The sequence below is a fragment of the Lagenorhynchus albirostris genome, chromosome 3, assembly GCF_949774975.1.
Source record: "Lagenorhynchus albirostris chromosome 3, mLagAlb1.1, whole genome shotgun sequence".
Classification (NCBI taxonomy): domain Eukaryota; kingdom Metazoa; phylum Chordata; class Mammalia; order Artiodactyla; family Delphinidae; genus Lagenorhynchus; species Lagenorhynchus albirostris.
Window position 1 is genome coordinate 38,403,276 of NC_083097.1, and position 18,262 is coordinate 38,421,537.

The window sequence follows — 18,262 nt, forward strand, 5'->3', positions numbered from 1 at the left end:
TTTCAGACCATACCATGCTCCGCTAAAGTAAACAAAAGAAACAACCCAATGTCAGCGGGGGAAGTTGAGGAGGAAACATACATGCACATACACATGAAAAAATAGATTAAGAATAGGTTAAATGGTAAAGTAAAAGAAAAAGTAGTAGAAATTGAACAGTCTGCTCTAAGTATATCCAAATATATGCAGCAGTATATATCGCTTGAGGCTGGATGAAGAAATTTTTCCAATTAGTTTCCTACCATAGGTAGTTTTTTCCTGATGTTTCTGAAATAGAATCAAACTGTCCTTTTAAGGCTGACAAAGGAAATATATCAATTTATTTGTTTTGAAGATTCTCTTTGGGGAATGTCAATCAGAAATCTTTGTGTGATTGGTCCTGCTTTTTGTCTGCAAAGCTACCATGTGGGCCTATTCTGAACATAGAGGATGCTCAGAATGGGGCCATCCTTCCCCACTAGTTAAGCAGTAGATGAAACTATCCTCTGAAATGAGTGAACATAGGAGCAATGGCACTAACAAATGCGGCTGTCTGCTGTGCCGGGCACCACAGGCTGCATCGTGTTAGGCCTCATCAGCTACCTAATGCAATGTAACTTGGGAGATAAGATAAATCAGGCAGATGACACTGTATCAGATTTGAAAGATGAGAGCTCTTCCAAAGCAAGTGCAGAGTGTATATTTCAGTGCTGTTAACTCCAGGAGGTTATTGAAGTCAAAAGTCTTTCCAACAAAACCAATCTTTCAAGAGCTGGGTAGCAAGTAAGCAGAGTCATGCTATTTCTTCCAGAGAAAATTACCTAGGAAGAAATGGAATTCTCCTTTTTATATTTGTTTTACACAGCTTTGTGGTAAATTAGTATATCACCAGCTTAGGTATCTGCTTTTTTTTTAAGTGCATCTCATGTGCAAATGTGTATTAAGCAGGCGAGGTGGATTTTCCAATTAAAGGATATTTTCATCTATTGCTAAATCATTCCAAGTGCAAGTGCCTAAAACTAACTAAAATGAATTTTTTAATCATATTTGTGACTCTGTATCAATAAATGATTATTTACTAATTGTTACCTAAATTTAGAAATTTAATTCTTTAAAGTGATATTTCTTCCCTTTTCCCCCGTCCAGTTTTATTGAGATATAAGTGACATACAGCACTGTGTAAGTTTAAGGTGTACAGCACAATGATTTGTCTTACATGCATCATGAAATGATTACTACAATAAGTTATTGAATATGCATCATCTCATATTAATGGAAAATAAAATAACAAAAGTATATTTTCCTTGTGATGAGAACTCTTACGACTTACTCTCTTAACTTTCATATACACCAGTGTTAATTATATTAATTATGTTGTACATTATATTCCTAGTAGTTATTTATCTTATAATTGGAAGTTTGTACCTTTTGACTGCCTTCCTCCAATTCCCCTTCCCCCCACCCCTCCACCTCTGGTAACGGCAAATCTGATTTCTTTTACTACGAATTTGTTTGTTTTTGAAGTATAATTGACTTACATACAACACTTCGTTAGTTCCTTGTGCACAACATAGTGATTTGAAATTTCTATACATTACAAAATGATCATCATGGTAAGTCTAGTTACCATCTGTCACCGTACAAAGATACTGCATTATTACTGACTACCTTCCCCACACTCTACATTTCATCCCTGTGACTCATTTATTTGGTAGCTGGAAGTTTGTACCTCCTAATCTCTCTCACCTATTTCTCTCATCCTACCACCTACCTCCCTTCTGGCAACCACCTGTTTGTTCTCTGTATCTATGACTTTATATTTTGTTATGTTTGTTCATTTGTTTCTTTTTTTAGATGCATGTAAATGAAATCATACAGCATTTGTCTTTTCTCTGTTTGATTTATTTCAGTTAGCCTAATGCCCTCGAGGTCCATCCGTGTTCTCACAGATGGCAATATTTCATTCTTTTTTGTGGCTGAGTAATATTCCATTGTATTTATACATATACCACATCTTTATCCATCCATCCGTCATTGGGCACTTAGGTAGCTTCCACATCTAGGCTATTGTAAATAATATTTCTTTTTAATATTCTAAAACTTTGCATTTTCTATTTATTATGAAGAATGTCATACATTTAATTTAGGAATTGGAGGATGGGGAAAAAATGTTGAATTGATTCCCTTTTCTTTTGTAGCCTACTGTGTGTGAACGAGAGCTGTGTGTATTTGCTTTTCAAACCCTGGGAGTAATGAATGAAGCTGCTGATGAAATAGCAACTGGAGCTCAGGTAGTAACATGTGATACTAACTATTCTATATTTTTATTTGAAAAATTTATTCTGATCCACTAGCTAACTTTACCTTTCTTTGGGATGAATTTTTGATAGTTCCTTGATAGATTAAGAAAGCAAACCAGCATTTGATATTTCTAGATAGAAACTAAATTTTGCCAGCTTTATCTAATGTGTGTTTTTTGTCCTTTTGCAATTGCCAAGAGGAGAAGTTAAACCAACTTTAATTGTTTGAAAAATAATTGCGTTTATTTCTTATATGGTGAAATTGAGATACTGAAACCCTTGCACTTTGCATTATGTAATGTTTATTTGTAAAGTTATAGTGCCATAAAATGGAAGCCAATTTATTTTTAAAACTTAGGTGAAAAGATAATGGACAGAACATGTAATAAAAAGAGAGCATTCAATTTTACAATAGCAATGTTTATGACATAGGAAGGAAAATATAAAAACAAAGAAACAACTTGAAAGTAGAGAAGCATCCCATGTTTCTGGAAAGGAAAAAAATCTGTTGTAAAGATGCCAAAATTTATTACTTCATGCAATGTCATTAAAATTTCAACTAGTTTTTGTTCATTTAGGGAACCTGACTGAAATACTAATAAATAGATGAGAAAAAAATTACAGAAAACAAAAAATAATGAGTGTTAATTAAGTGAGGCTAGACCAACCAAATACAAAACCATATTATGTAATCCTATGATATTTTGAAAAAATATAGTACTGGCAAAGAGTAGAAAGTCAGATTATCCCCAAAATAGGTCAAGTTATAAATACATTTAATACATATTAAAGGAGGTATCACATTATATTGTAAAATAAAAATGGTTTAGTGAAGGTGGGAACAAATGACCTACAACATGGGGGGGAAAACCGGTTATCTCTTTATGCTGTGTGCAAAAACAAATTCCAAATGGCTTAAAGAATAGTTTTGTTTAAAAGTATTATACCCACACTAGAGGAGGGTTGAATTAAGCGTGCACAGCCTAGGTAGGGCCTCAGGTTCATGCATTTATGCAGATACAAAAAATCATGAAGAAAAATATCAACAGATCTGAGTCCATACATACTTCACACTTTTTACTTGAGAAGATAGTGAACGCTAAGAGCTAACACACTTACAAAAAAGTGTGTTTTGCTACAAACTTAATTACATAGAAGCTCATAAAAATTGAGACAAAAACCATGAAGATCATCACAAATTAATAGAGGAAATGAATGCACAGTTCACAAATATGGACCTATAGTTAGTAAAGAAACATGAGAAAATACTTAGTCTCACTAAAAATCAAAGGAAGCTAAATGTAAAAGAATTGTATAAAATTCACAAAGATGGGTGGAAAGAATGATCACGCAACAGACGTCTGGTCATTCTTATAGTAAGTATCAAATGCCTGCTATGTAACAGGCAGTACACTAGACTGAGATACAACAGTTAACACAGACAGCCCATGCCTCATGGATTTAGACTCCCTTAACCTCGTTATTTCACTGATTACCTAGACTGAGATGCATCCACTTGATGAAATTTTAAGGACCATATTTGTGATGTAATGAGTTATAAATGAAAATAATGCAAACAGAACATTGATCATATGCGATGTGAAAAATGATTCCATGATTAAAATAAATTTCAAAAATGCAGCTTAATATTGCCCCTATACCCAATGTGCACAAATTTGCATACTAAAAGCTCTGAGAATCCCTAAAACTGAAGAAAATGACTAGCCTATACTTAGAGGGTTTCTCAAATGTATCTATCCATGGTGAGTCTTTATCTCTTTTTAAAAATGGTAACATTTTTCTCATCCCTTGAAACTAATATTGCTCAAAAAAAGGTACTTTAATATATGCTATTTATAGCTATGTAAAAATAAACTTTACACAGGTGTGTGTATGAGCGTACATATGCACATACATGTATATTTACATGGATATATGTGTGTATATATAGGTATAATTTTTCAAGTAGTATAGTTAATATTTATGCATTTTACTGGAAGTAAAGTATCCCGCATACAATTTGAAAAGGGAAGGAAGTAAAGCCTAGAAATAAGGAATAATTGATTAGAAGGAAAACTAACATATTAACAGTAGGCTAGGTTGAAAGAATAATAGGTGCTTTTTCCCCTCTTACTAGAGATACATCTCTAAAAATAATGGTTCTTAAAGTGAAATTACTTTTGGATTATATAATGATAGTAACAAGGCACAAATACTCGATCAGATCAATTCAGTGATTCAGCTCTAAAGATCAATATCCAAAAATCTCAGAGAATTTAGTGATTCTACTCCAAAGTCAATGCGGAATATTCCTTTCACCACTTTAAAGGAGATACCCCAATATTCTGATTATAATCCTGGAGATTACATGGAAATGGATTCCTTTTCTAAATAAAAACTATATCTCTGTAGCCTTGTTGCATCAGTTGACTCCTGAATTTCTAATGGTGCTCTGAGGAGCTCTGGAGGTTGCAAGAACATTCTTCAGAGGGATCTGCAGGAGGCTGCGCTGTGATGAGAGTGTCTCAGCAGCTGGGATTCCAGGCCTCCGAGTACTGCTTTAACCAGAACAGCAGCTCCATTTTATTCTTTTATGTTTCGGGGCTCTCATATATAATTTTCTTTTTTAAAAAGAAAAGATAAAAGGAATTACTCTTGAAATGTTTGAAGGTCATTAGTCTACAATTTTAAATTCACTTCTTTTCCAGAATACATTGTACATCATTTTGCTCTGTGGAAAAATTAGCATATGTAAATAGCGTACCAATCCAAACAGTGTAACATAAACCTTTCTTTGTTCAAAGATTCTGAATGCTAACTCCTATAACAGATAAACCATAAAATTAAGGTGACTTAACATGGTAGGCTTTTATTTCTAACTCACACAACTGTTCGGTTAGAATGTTTGTTGGGCAGCTGTGTGATCACTGAGGGAACCGGATTCCGTCCACCACGAGTCTGCTGTCTTCAATACTGGCATACAGTAGAGGGGAAGGGAGAAAAGGGGAGAAAGAGCGCCTGTTTCTTCATCAGCTCAGCCCCTTTCCACTTTCTGTCCATTGGTTAAAACTAGTCTTATGGCCTGACTTAAACAAAAGGGGTAGAAATGTCGCTTGCAGTGCAGTTGCTTCCAGGCAGTAGTCGCCCTATACCTTGAAAGCAAGGAGTATGTAACTTCGGTGGACAGCAAGGAATTTTGCCAGGGTAGTTACACTGTTTCTTTTCAGTTAGGTTAAGACATATATTAACAAAAATATTCTGTTAATTAACTTCTTTACCCCTACATCCATTATTTTCATTATAATTTACTTAAGTCCACTAGTGAAACTATTGGCAAAACTATGCATTTGCTTTTTTTGGTAGTTTTGATTGTTTTGAAGCTTTGGGCACAAGGTTTTTAATTAAAGTATTTGATTGAAAGGGGAACATTATTCAGGTTATTTTGTATCCATTTGTGCCTTTCTTGTTGTAGTGAAAAACACATGATGTAAAATTTACTATATTCATCATTTTTAAGTGCACAGTTCAGTAGTGTTGAGTATATTCACATTGTTGTGAAGCAGACTTCCATAACTTTTTCATTTGCAGAACTGAAACTCTATACCTGTTGAAAAACTCCCATTTTCTCCCTACCCCCATCCCTGACAACCACCGTTCTGCTTTCTGTTTCTGTGAATTACATTACTTTAGATCCTTCACAAGTGTAGGCATATAGTATTTGACTTTTTGTGACCGGCTTATATCACTTAGCATAAAATGTCCTCATGGTTCATCCATTTTGTAACAGGCGACAGGCTTTTCCTTCTTTGGGGTGAATAGTGTTTCATTATATGTGTATACCCCATTTTGTTTATCCATTCACCCGTCAATGGATATTTTGGTTGCTTTCACCTCTTGGCTGTTGTGGATAATGCTGCTGTGAACATGGGTGTGCAAACATCTCTTCAAGATCCTTCTTTCAATTCTTTGGGACATATACCCAGAAGTGGGATTGTCACTTACAGCATCATATGGAATTTCTACTTTTAGGTTTTTAGAGGAACCTCCATACTGTTTTCCATAGTGGTTACACCATTTTACAGTCCCATCAACAGTGCACAAGGGCACAAATTTCTCCAGCTGCTCACCAACACTTTTTATTTTCTGTTTTTTTGATAGTAGCCATCCTAATGATTGTAAGGTGATATCTCACTGTGGTTTTTATTTGCATTTCTCTGATGACTAGTGATGTTGAGTATCTTTTCATATGCTTTTTGGCCATTTGTATGTACGGCTTCTTAAAAGAAATGTCTATTCAGTTCTTTTGCCCATTTTAAAATTAAGTTTATATGATTTTTTATTGTTGAGTTATAGGAGTTCTTTATGTATTCTGGATATTAACCTCTTATCAGATAAATTATTTGCAAATATTTTCTCCCATTCCATGTTGTTTTTTCACCCTCTTGATTTTGTCCTTTGATGCATAAAAGTTTGATAGAGTCCTATTGTCAATTTTTGTTTTTGTTGCCCATGGCTTTGATGTTATATCTAAAAAATCACTGCTAGATCCAATGTCGTAAAGCTTCCCCCTGTTTTCTTGTAGGAATTTTACAGTTTAAGGTTTTATGTTTACATTTTTATTCTATTTTGATTTAATTTTTGTGTGTGGTGTAAGATAAGGGTCCAGCTTCATTCTGCTGCATGCGTATATCCAGTTTTCCCACCCTCATTTGTAGAAAAGACTGTCTTTTCCCCATTGAGTGGTCTTAGCACCCTTGTCAAAGATCATTTGATCATACATACATGAAGGGTATGTATTTTTACAAAGCTTCAAATGCATCCTATGACATATAATTTTTTAAGGTATTTATAAGACTGTACCAATTCATGGCCCCAAAAGTTTCGGAAAAGGCTCTTTTATGTTACTGATGATTCTTTCTCAGGATTCTTGCTTGGGTTTTACTATATTAGGAGACCAGATAATGCTGAAGACAATTTGTATCTGGGTTACGGTGCATCTTTCTGGATGAGTATGAGTATGGGAGAGGAAAACAAAAAGGAGGGTTTTAATTTGTCTTTATTATTATTATCTGTTGCTTGGAATCCAATTTACTGCAAACACACACACACACACATAAATGGAATAGTGTGGTAGAAGCATACTAGCTGTTTCAGTTCTACTGTTTTCTGAGTAAGTCCTGTGGGTATCTATGTCTGTGTACTTTGGAATGTGTTACTTATAGATCCTATACCCGATGGCTTGAGTGTTGCTAATTATTTTAGGTCACTGGAAATTCTGGATGCTGTGATTGGGTGGATGTGTTTTGTGAGTATACACACAACATAGTGAGCCCTACTGTCATTAGGTCAAAATACCCCCTCGTTAACCATAAGAATCAAAAATTGTCCTACTCTTACTGTGCATTTTTTAAATGCCTGTTTCAAAACTTTCTGGAAATATCTTTCCCTATAAAGATTAAGTCAGCTGCTTCCTTATGAAGTCTCTTGTCTTTGCCCTATAGGTACGTCCGTTCTGATGAGCTCTGTCCGTTTAGACCGTATCGGCTTTCTTGATTCAGTTGCTAGAGCGTGTTGTTTTTGGGAACTAGGGAGGGGAGCCACGCTCTTGACTGCTGTGTCGCCTTGCCTCTTAGTGAATTGTGCGAAGGAGTCATAGACGCGCATAGGCATAAAGCCATCTTATTTAACAAATCAGAGGACATTAATAGCCTTTGTCAGAGGAGAGTAGGAAGAAGTAAGATGGTGTCAGGAGATTTACTGTCCTTGGGGCATGTCAGATTCATTTTCTGCAGTTTCCTTCCCCCGGAATGGTTTCTCCCCAGTTAGTCACGTCTCCGTCTCCCACTTCGCTCAGGTCTCTGTTGAAATGTCACCACATTTCCTGACCACGCTAAAATCGTACCCCCTACGGCTTAAGTCTCTAATGCCAGCTTTATTTTTATAGCATTTAACACTGCCAGACACTGTATGTCTTTAAGCATATATTTAACTGATTTTTCAGCACATCTTCTCCATTGAAAGGAAAATTTCACGAGACCTTTTCAAGGACCTGCCTTGTTCATTGTCCTTCCACAGAACCTACAACAATGTTAGCATGTAGTATGTGTTAATAACAAAGACATGTTAAAGACAGATATGAAGACGTGAGTAGTTGGAAGCAACACGTATTAGTCACTTTAATATGTGTCACTTTAAATAACACATATTAAAGTAACTTTAAATATTAGTTACTTTAAATTAATAGTCAGGTTTGGTCAAATTTGATCTAAAGTCCCAAATTACAGATTTCAGAGATTGCTAGCCATCCTGAATCTTTCCTAATTAACTACCATGAGAGGGAGAAACAATGGCAAAGCATTTGATGAAACCTGAAGGGTAGTAACTATCTTATGTATGTATTTCAAGGTGGTAGATCTACTAGTATCCATGTGTAGGTCCGCATTGGAATCTCCTAGAAAAGTTGTCATTTTCGAGCCATATCCTTCTGTGGTAGATCCTAACAATCCTCAGATGCTGGCCTTCAACCCGAGGGTAAGTAGTCGTCCTAGCACGTCAATCACAAGTTTCCTTTAATGATAACTGAGATTTGGGTCTCATTAGCTTTCTTCTTTCTTAGCTAAATTACTGTCTCATCGTATCCATGATCTGTCACGAACTCTGTATCCATTTAGCAAATATGATTCTTTTTCCACAAATTTGATTTACTTCCACCTTGTCTTTCATGTATCCTGTTACTTCTCCTCTCCTTTTCTCCTTTAAAATCATTTTCCTAACTTTGCCTTCATGAAACTAGACCCATTTAATCCCCTCAAATTCTGATCTTTACACATCCCATCTGCATGGAAGGTAGGTAAATAACTATAATAAATTGGTTTATAATGGTCAATATGATGATTTTAATTTCAGCATATATTTTTTGAGATTCTAACTTATGTAATCTCATTTTAATTTTAAGGATCATGGGTTAAGGGACAGATTTTTCCTTTTCTTTTGTACTTTTATTTCATCCTCTCTTGCCCTCCCCTCTCTCCCTCCCCAGTTATCTGAAGGTTAGTGAAAGTTTATTTCATATTGTTGATCAACTGACATTTCTTGAGAAAACAGTTTTATAAATATTCAGGGAAGTTTGGCAGAATTCTTCTGAAATAACATGATTTTCAAATTACATGAGAGCCCAAATTGCCTTAGTTTCTATTACTATTCCTCTTGAAATCATTTTATGGAAACAAGGACTATATAAAATTCTCTTGGAAACACTTTCCCTCCTTCATAAGTGGGGACAGTGCACATATTTTCAGTGTGCTTTAAAATGAATTATCAGTTGAGTGTATGGTGTCATTTACACACTTATTAATCATACTTGTTTGGTAACAATCTTCCAATCAAAAGGAACTAAAAGCAAAATGAAACTGTAAGATTTAAAGTGGATTTTTGTGTTTTAGAAGGATTCTGTGCTTACTTTATTCATCATGGCTTAATTTTTTAGTGGTGACAACAAGAATCAGGAGCCTAATATCTTTTGTGTATTTATAGCTTTTCCCCTGTAAGCTGAACATCATTTTATGTATTTACACTAAAACTGACATTATTTTCTTTTTTCTTCCCTCTGACTCAGTTATAAATCCTATGTCCTAGAGCCATCTTATTAAAGTCTTCCCTTTTTTTTTTTTTTTTTTTTGTGGTACGTGGGCCTCTCACTGCTGTGGCCTCTCCCGTTGTGGAGCACAGGCTCCGGACGCGCAGGCTCAGCGGCCATGGCTCACGGCCCCAGCCGCTCCACGGCATGTGGGATCTTCCCAGACTGGGGCACGAACCCGTGTCCCCTGCATCGGCAGGCAGACTCTCAACCACTGTGCCACCATGGAAGCCCAAAGTCTTCCCTTTTGTGTACACAACACAGTCATTGCTTTCAAATTGACCCTGATGGAAAATTCAGGTACAGAAATAATATGTCTCTCAAGTAACGTGCAGACTTGCAAAGGCTTATGGTGAATACTATTTTTTCCCCCATTCAAACAGAAGAAGAACTATGATCGAGTAATGAAAGCATTGGACAGCATAACTTCTATTAGAGAAATGACACAAGTAAGTTTATCATCTTGTGGTCTTGTACAGTTCAGTTTTGCTTGAGTGAAATTATATTTTTAAAATATCTGAGAGTACTGGCCATGTGGTGAAATGTAGACTTTTCTATTATATGAGAGTATAATTAAAATCATAAAAAAATGAAAATTGTTTTGTACTAGGATGTTTTAATTAAATTACATCAATGTTTTGGCATGCTACCACTGTGACTTTGGAGGGTAATTGCATAATCATAATCTGAATGCTCGGCTCTCAAACTCAGACAAGAATTTGTTGGAATATCTTAAGGTAAAAGTTAAATCTGGTACCGTCTTCCTCGACTGCCAATTTTAATTAATGGTAGTACTTTCAAAACATTTTAATGTTAAAATCAAAACTAATATTCTGTCAAGTGTAAATTACACGTAAATAGTTTAGATGTAACACAGAATCTCAAAAGAACTTTGGAAGACACCAGACTCCTTGAGAGCATGAGTTTATATTTTTGACCATTAGGGAGGTTTTGGTGGAAGAGTTTGATGAGCAAGGATCAGGGTTTATTATGAAAGTCCAATATATCCCTGGGCAGGAGTCCAGCACTTGGAAAAGCACATCTTATTGAATTATTGAGGCCTTTCTACTGCCAGACACTTGGAGAAAGGTTTGAAGCTCATCATTATAAGTAGAAATTAACAATCTAATTGACAATACCACACATTATGGGTTGAGTTTGCATATGGTGGTTTCAAGGCGTGCACTGCCTCTAGAGGCCTTTGCAAGTTTATGGTAAGTACTACTCTGAGTCATTGCCTTTCTCTGGGGAGGGAGGGAACAGTGATTTCTCCAGTCTTGGGGCCCACAAAGCTTCTGTGCCACTCCCCCGCCCCCACTACCCCATCTACTCCATTTGCAGATGTGCATCCAAAGTACATTTTTAAAAAAGATTTATTCTTTCTTAAAATTTATTTATTTTATTTATTTATTTTTTGGCTGCATTGGGTCTTCATCGCTGTGTGCGGGCTTTTCTCTAGTTGTGGCGAGCAGGGGCTACTCTTGGTTGTGGTGTACAAGCTTCTCATTGTGGTGGCTTCTCTTGTGGTGGAGCACAGGCTCTAGGTGCACGGGCTTCAGTAGTTGTGACTCGCAGGCTCAGTAGTTGTGGCTCACGGGCTGTAGAGCGCAGGCTCAGTAGTTGTGGCACACGGGCTTAGTTGCTCCACGGCATGTGGGGTCTTTCCGGACCAGGGCTCGAACCCATGTTTCCTGCATTGGCAGGCAGATTCTTAACCACGGCACCACCAGGGAAGCCCAAAGTACATTTTCACATTCCCAAATTTGATTCTTGGTTCTTTTGATAGTTATTTATTTATAAAGTCAAATACTCATTCATCCATTCAACAAATGGTATGTGTCAGACAGTGGTAAACAAGAGATCCTTTAATTTCACAAGTTATATTATTTGCTTAAAAGCCGTCATTCTTTCCACCTGTTTTTCTGTGCCCTTTCTACATTATCAGAATTCCTTTTCAAGCAAACATTTATTATTTGTATAAGGAAAAGAAAACAATAAATGCATTTCCACTTAGGGGGAAAAAAGAACCTATTGCAGTACCTTACATACAATTAAACATTTTTGGTCACCAAAGACTTTGGTATAGGATATTTATACTATACTGTAGATCCAGAGCATTCTTGCATCTAAAAATAGCTACAAACCCTGACTCTGGGATCAGCTCTGTGCCAAGAATTGCTTCCTTTATTCTGGGTCATGTGTAAGCTATTTTAATAGGAGGCAATGGAGATGATTGCGTGTCAGCTTGGGAAGTTGGAGGCCCATGTGGTGTAATTTGCTCATCAGTGACGTGGCCTGCAACCTTGAGCAAGTTGCTTAATTGCTTGATGCCTCAGTTTCTTCATTGCCAAGATGGTAAATAGTAATGTTGGCTTCTCCCTCAGTGTACACTTCATAGGGATGCTGTCAGGTTTTATCCTGTCAAATTCTTTAAACTTCTCCAAATAAATATAACATTATACTGGCCTAAATTGTCACAGACAGATTGCCTTTCTTTCTAGGAAAATGTTAATTGTCTGGGTGAATTCCTTTTAAATATTTGTTAATTGTTAATTGTCTGGGTGAATACTTTTAAAAGAAGGGGTCATCGTCTTATGTAAATTTTGTCCAATTTTCTCATGTAAAGATCTACCCGAAGTCAGTACCCTCAGATATGAGCATGAGTAATAGCCATTACAAGTTTCGCTTTAATGTTAGTTAAATGTTAAAAATGTCAAAGAGAAACCAGACGCTTGATAAAGGTGACAAGACAGATTTATTCAAGTACTGCAGTAGGGGAGAGAAACTTGCGGTGTGAGCTGAGATCACCTCCGAGTAAGGCAAGGGGACCGAGATTTTTAAAGTGAAAACAGAGAGGGAACAAAAAGGGGCTACAGAGAAGTGAAAATAGGGGGGGCTCTGGGGAAATGGAAATTTCAGGGGGGATAAGAGAATTACTGAAAGGTTAACTGTATGGGTTGGTACCTTTTGTGTTTTAGCAACATTGGGTTTTCTTGAGCAAAGACTCAGCAGTGGTCCAGGGACTTCCAGCCTAGTGCATGGAAGCCAGGCTAAATTCCATTGAGCCTCTTATCAAAACGTTCCGGCAAGTCCTTTGTCCTGCATGGAAGGTCAGAGTTCATATCATCTTGGGGAGAAGCAACTAGGGTAATGGCTGCCATTATCATGTCACAACCACAGGGCTTCACGTTTAACTGGATAAGGCATACCTGTTCAATCTGATTTTCCTTTTGCAAAAAAAGAAAAAGAGAAAAGAAAAAAAGGAATTTTTAAGAAAAATCAAAACGTATAATGACTTTTTTTTCAGGCACCATATCTGGAAATCAAGAAGCAGATGGATAAACAAGACCCCCTTGCTCATCCCTTACTGCAATGGTATAAAATTTAGTTTTCCTTTTAATGAAAACAGCATCACTTCCTACTGCCTGCTTTAAGGAAAAAAAAAAAAAGCCTATGTTGCAAGACCTGCAATGCTACAGTTCTACAAGCCTGTGAGGCCTGGGGATTTTACAGTCCAAGAGTCCTTAAGGACTCTCACTTTAATTAAAATTTGGACATCACAAGGGGAAGAAAGTGCTGTCATATGCACTGCAGGGATATACGATGCAGTCGACAGCAGTTTGTTATCTATCATTTTAAAAATTTTGATTGGTTAGATTACATGGTGAAGCCATTTTGGCTCATTTAATTTTCTAGTGTGATAAAACTAATTTTCATCTAATTTTCTGTGTGATAAAACTGTTTCAAACACTTACTGAAAATCTCTCTATAATGTGTGTTTTGCATAATTTACTCCCTTAACAAAGATAGTGTAACTTTGATAAACTCTGTGTTTGATGACTGCAGATGAGGCACTGTTTCAGAGAAAGTCGGGTAAGGCACACAGCATTAGTCCAGGCTAAGCCTAGAAAAGAAGGGTTAGGCTATAGTTGAGGGGTGGGTTGAGAGCTCCCCTTGCTCTACAACACTTACTTCAAATAATTTGCCCTCTGGTTTCTCATCTGCAAAAAGAAAACAGTAGTATCTACTCACCTACTCACCGTACCTATGGGGGTTTTAGGTGCGTCTCTTTGAAATCACTGACAACTCAAAGACTATGGAATTTACCATGATTATCAGGCAGTAATACAAATGTAAAGATTATAAGAAATTGGTCTGAATGAGTACTTGTTCCATGCTACAGCCAGGAAGTTTTTTAAAAAATATGTAAAGATGGGCAAAGGAGGAAGAGGCCACCTCACGACTCTTAAATACTTAACTTTCACTTAGGCAGAACCTTACAAAACACATTATTATAGTCTAGTAAAACCATGACAAGAGTTAGGTTTTAGAAGTCTTTCTTCTTTGTATCTTTTATAATCTATCTTTAAAATTCTGACGAATTGAGTAAAATAACACATAGTTTTTATTTTAACTTTTAAAATTCTCATATTAAGTCATATTCAAAATGAAAGTAAAAATTTCAAATATCTAATCTCTTTCTTTTTTTCCCTGAAGTTAGCCTGATTGTTCACTTTTAATTATTTGTGATCATTTCCTTCAGCTTGTTAGTCACTCTTCCTTCAAGGAGGAGAAAATTTACCAACATGTTTTACAATTTTTTTAGTTACTATTTTCTATACTGCAAAGCATAAAACAATTAGTCCTTTCAGATACCTGAGGTTTTGATTTTTTTTCAACTTCATTGTCTACATATGGTGAACAACAGTTTGTATATAAACCATTGTATCAGCACAAATATCCTCAAATATTTAAAGAAAGGAAAAATATCTACATAAAAACTCATTCTTAGTTAGACAGTGTAGGGAGAAGCAGATGTATGAATCAACTTCTAAATTTTGTATTTAGATTACCATTATTTGAAAGCATATTCATGTTCACTTTGCTGACATCTGAGGTTGTGGTTATTAAAAATTATATCTCTTAAGTTTTAAAGAGCTACATCTGTGTTTTCAGGTTTAAGTATCTTGTTTATTATATCAGCTCTTTAAATTGTTTCAGGAAGCAAAGCAAAATGATGTAATTAAGTAAAATTGTTACTCAATTTAGTTTATGTCACAGCAAAAATAAGTTTTAATCACTTGCCAACTGAGGGGAAAAACACTTTAAATATATGTGGCATATATTTGTGACTGATGGCTTATTTTAATTAATTTCAGGGTTATTTCAAGTAATAGGTCACATATTGTGAAACTGCCAGTTAACAGGGTAAGTTGTTTTTTCACATATACATACAGAAATGTGAGGGCTACTTACTAGTCGGGAGAACTGACCCCTGTGATTTTTAGGCAGCCTCTCCAGGAAATTGAAGTTAACTCAGGCCAAGCCTAATTCTTCAGTTAGAAATGACCACATGCGCCCCAGCTCTAAGTTTCTCCAAGATATCAAATTCAATTTTAGGCTGCTGCCCTGAACTTTTAAGTAAATGAGTCAATGTGAAATCATTTAGTTATTCCACATGTGACAGAGAGGACATTATCTAGAGATTGACCAGAAGAAGGTGATGTGCTTTTTTATCATTGTCAGTTTAATGTTAGCACAGCTTTACTTTTCTATATTGGAGAAGATATTGCCTCCAGATAGCTTACTTATCGGCCTAATATGCTTACAAAATAAAGAAAAAGCTAATGGACTCTGATTTCAGTTCTGATCGTCACCTAGGAGCAGTATCTAAAATCTCAGCTCACCCATCTATGAATCTCTAAACTATGAGATTCCTATATATTGGATTCCTGTATAAGTACATATATTCTTAGGTGAAAGGGCAGCAGTTAGAAAATTTTGTTAAGCGACTGATTCAAAAGACTTTGTTTCAATTTTTTCCATGAGCAAAGTGGGAAACTATAATTTGAATGTAGGCAATTTCTAATTTTACAAATATATGTAAATAAAGCATGATGATGATAATTTTTGCAGTTTTAAAATCTTGAACTAACTTTTCTGCTTAGCAAATTCAGATATTTCCCCAGTTGAATAGCTGGTGGATACTTAGGGAATTCAATAATAAAAGTCTCAAAAAGAAATGTAATTAGGAAGGCAGATCTGCTTGAATGTGATTACATAGCATATTCCAAAGCTAAATATAAATGACTTTGGATTGTCTGTCTCCTGTTCCTTTTCCATTAGCCTAAAGAATTATCCTTCAAATCAGCAATTCCATGCGATTTATCATTTATGCAGGGTTTTTGTCAAATGAGTGCCCTATTAATCTAAATTATTATGGTTTGAAACTAGATAATTCTTAAACCAGTAAAGTTTGAAATTGTCATCAGCCTGATTGTATGTTAAATTTGACATGTTTTCCTGCATCCTTATTTTAAATGGCAGCAACTGAAGTTCATGCACACTCCCCATCAATTCCTTCTTCTCAGCAGTCCACCAGCCAAAGAATCCAATTTTAGAGCTGCTAAAAAACTCTTCGGAAGCACCTTTGCATTTCAGTGAGTATGGCTTAATGTTTAGGGGTGTGTGTCACCCACTTAGTCTTCCAGAAATGTGTAGGGAGGAAGTCATCTTCTTTCAGTAGTTGGCTGTTAGCACTGGACAGTTCACTACACGATACTTGATTAGGAAACCCAGAACTCTGAGAAGGCACCATGACTTGTTATATTGAGACCCCCATAAAAAGGTGGTTGATTTTTGCTTTTTCCTTCCCCTCCCCTGTGTTTTAGTGGCTCGCACATTGAAAACTGGCACTCCATCCTGAGAAATGGTCTGGTTGTTGCTTCTAATACACGACTGCAGGTAAATTTTCTGCATGCTTTAACAAGACATTATTCTTCAGTATTGGAGTTCAGTAAGCAGTCCGTCCTGGTGGTGGTTTCACTTGCAAAAGGGGATGCGTGTATGCTTTAAAAAATTACGTGGATTTTTCTAATAGGCATACGTAATTTTCACAAAATAAGTCAAGCAGAATTGATCTATACACAACATAGGGATGAAAAGAAAAAGAAAACTGATTTCCCGTATGAGAAAATAGTGAAACCACTTTAAACTTAATAGAAAAAAATTATCACAAAAGAGGTAAAACCTTACACAAATTCTCTCTGCTACTCCAACTCAAGTATTTTGAGCACAACCTCAGTGTGAATACTTTAACAGAAGAAAAGGTAGGGCTAAGAATAAGCAAAATGGAGATTGGACACCAAAGAGCCATCGGCTACCTGCTTTTCAGCCTGCAGGGCACCACATGGGCAGGATACTGTGGGTGTGGTCTTCATCTTTATTTACGCCCTTCATCTCCAGCATCCCACCTCACTCTCATTCAGCTGATTTTCATCTGATGATGTAAGGAGGTCAGGAGATGAAATCCTCAACCCAGTCACCTGTGCGAGATCTCATATTCTGATGACAACTGGGATGACACAACTAAATATAAATGTTCATAAATACACATTTAATATAAATATAAATGTTCATAAATATAAATGTCCATAAATACGTATTTATTGAATTAATATTTGGTGCATACTAAATACGGTATGAGGGCCCTAGAGCATGGAGATAATAAGAGACAATTTTAATTGTTCTGAGTAGTAGACTGGTCGAAGAGTTTCAGTTAATGAAACTCTCCATAACTTGAAAAATTTAGAGGAAGTAAGGAATGGGATGACAGTGCCGTATAATGAAAATCTAAGATATTTTGTTGATATACTAGCAGATGAGTCCTGATCAACCTTCTGTCACATGTGTTTCAGCCACGTTTATTTTCAGTATTTTAGAGTCATTAACATAAAAGCCTACTCCAGGGCTTCCCTGGTGGCACAGTGGTTAAGAAAATGCCTGCCAGTGCAGGAGACAGGTTCCATCACTGGTCCAGGAAAGATCCCACATGCTGCAGAGCAACCAAGCCTGTGAGCCACAACTACTGAGCCCGCACTCTAGAGCCCATGCGCCACAACTACTGAGCCCGCATGCCTAGAGCCCGTGCTCTGCAACAAGAGAAGCCACCGCAATGAGAAGCCCGTGCACTGCAACGAGGAGTAGCCCCTGCTCGCCACAACTAGAGAAAGCCATGCACAGCAACGAAGGCCCAATGCAGCCAAAAATAAATAAATTAATTTAAAAAAAAAAAAGCCTACTCCAGTACTTGATACTAAGTGACTCTTTGTCATCAGCTGGGTGGAAACTCTTTACTAAGGATTTTTTCTGGCTGTCATTTTCCATATATCAGTGCACTCTGAATTTTAAGAACAAGAATATTAGTACTCTTTTCAAATTAGACCTTGAAATCAGAGCTTTATCATTTTATTAAGAGCTAATGTTCCAGCATAAGACCAATGGTCTTCTTTTGTGAAATATTAACATTTGAAACCATAAACTGACTGTTTCCTTTCCCACCTCCTCT

General features: G+C 36.3%; 1 protein-coding gene across 1 annotated transcript in view; it reads left to right on the forward strand.

Moving 5' to 3' along the window:
- The window catches only part of PARP8 (poly(ADP-ribose) polymerase family member 8), a 92,376-nt gene that overhangs the window by 59,095 nt on the left and 15,019 nt on the right, over positions 1 to 18,262 (forward strand). Inside the window, exons 14-20 of the mRNA XM_060146303.1 lie at positions 2,178 to 2,270; positions 8,685 to 8,810; positions 10,299 to 10,364; positions 13,223 to 13,290; positions 15,075 to 15,123; positions 16,243 to 16,355; positions 16,587 to 16,659. Of these exons, the coding sequence (XP_060002286.1) occupies positions 2,178 to 2,270; positions 8,685 to 8,810; positions 10,299 to 10,364; positions 13,223 to 13,290; positions 15,075 to 15,123; positions 16,243 to 16,355; positions 16,587 to 16,659 (588 nt within the window). The remainder of the gene's footprint in view (positions 1 to 2,177; positions 2,271 to 8,684; positions 8,811 to 10,298; positions 10,365 to 13,222; positions 13,291 to 15,074; positions 15,124 to 16,242; positions 16,356 to 16,586; positions 16,660 to 18,262) is intronic.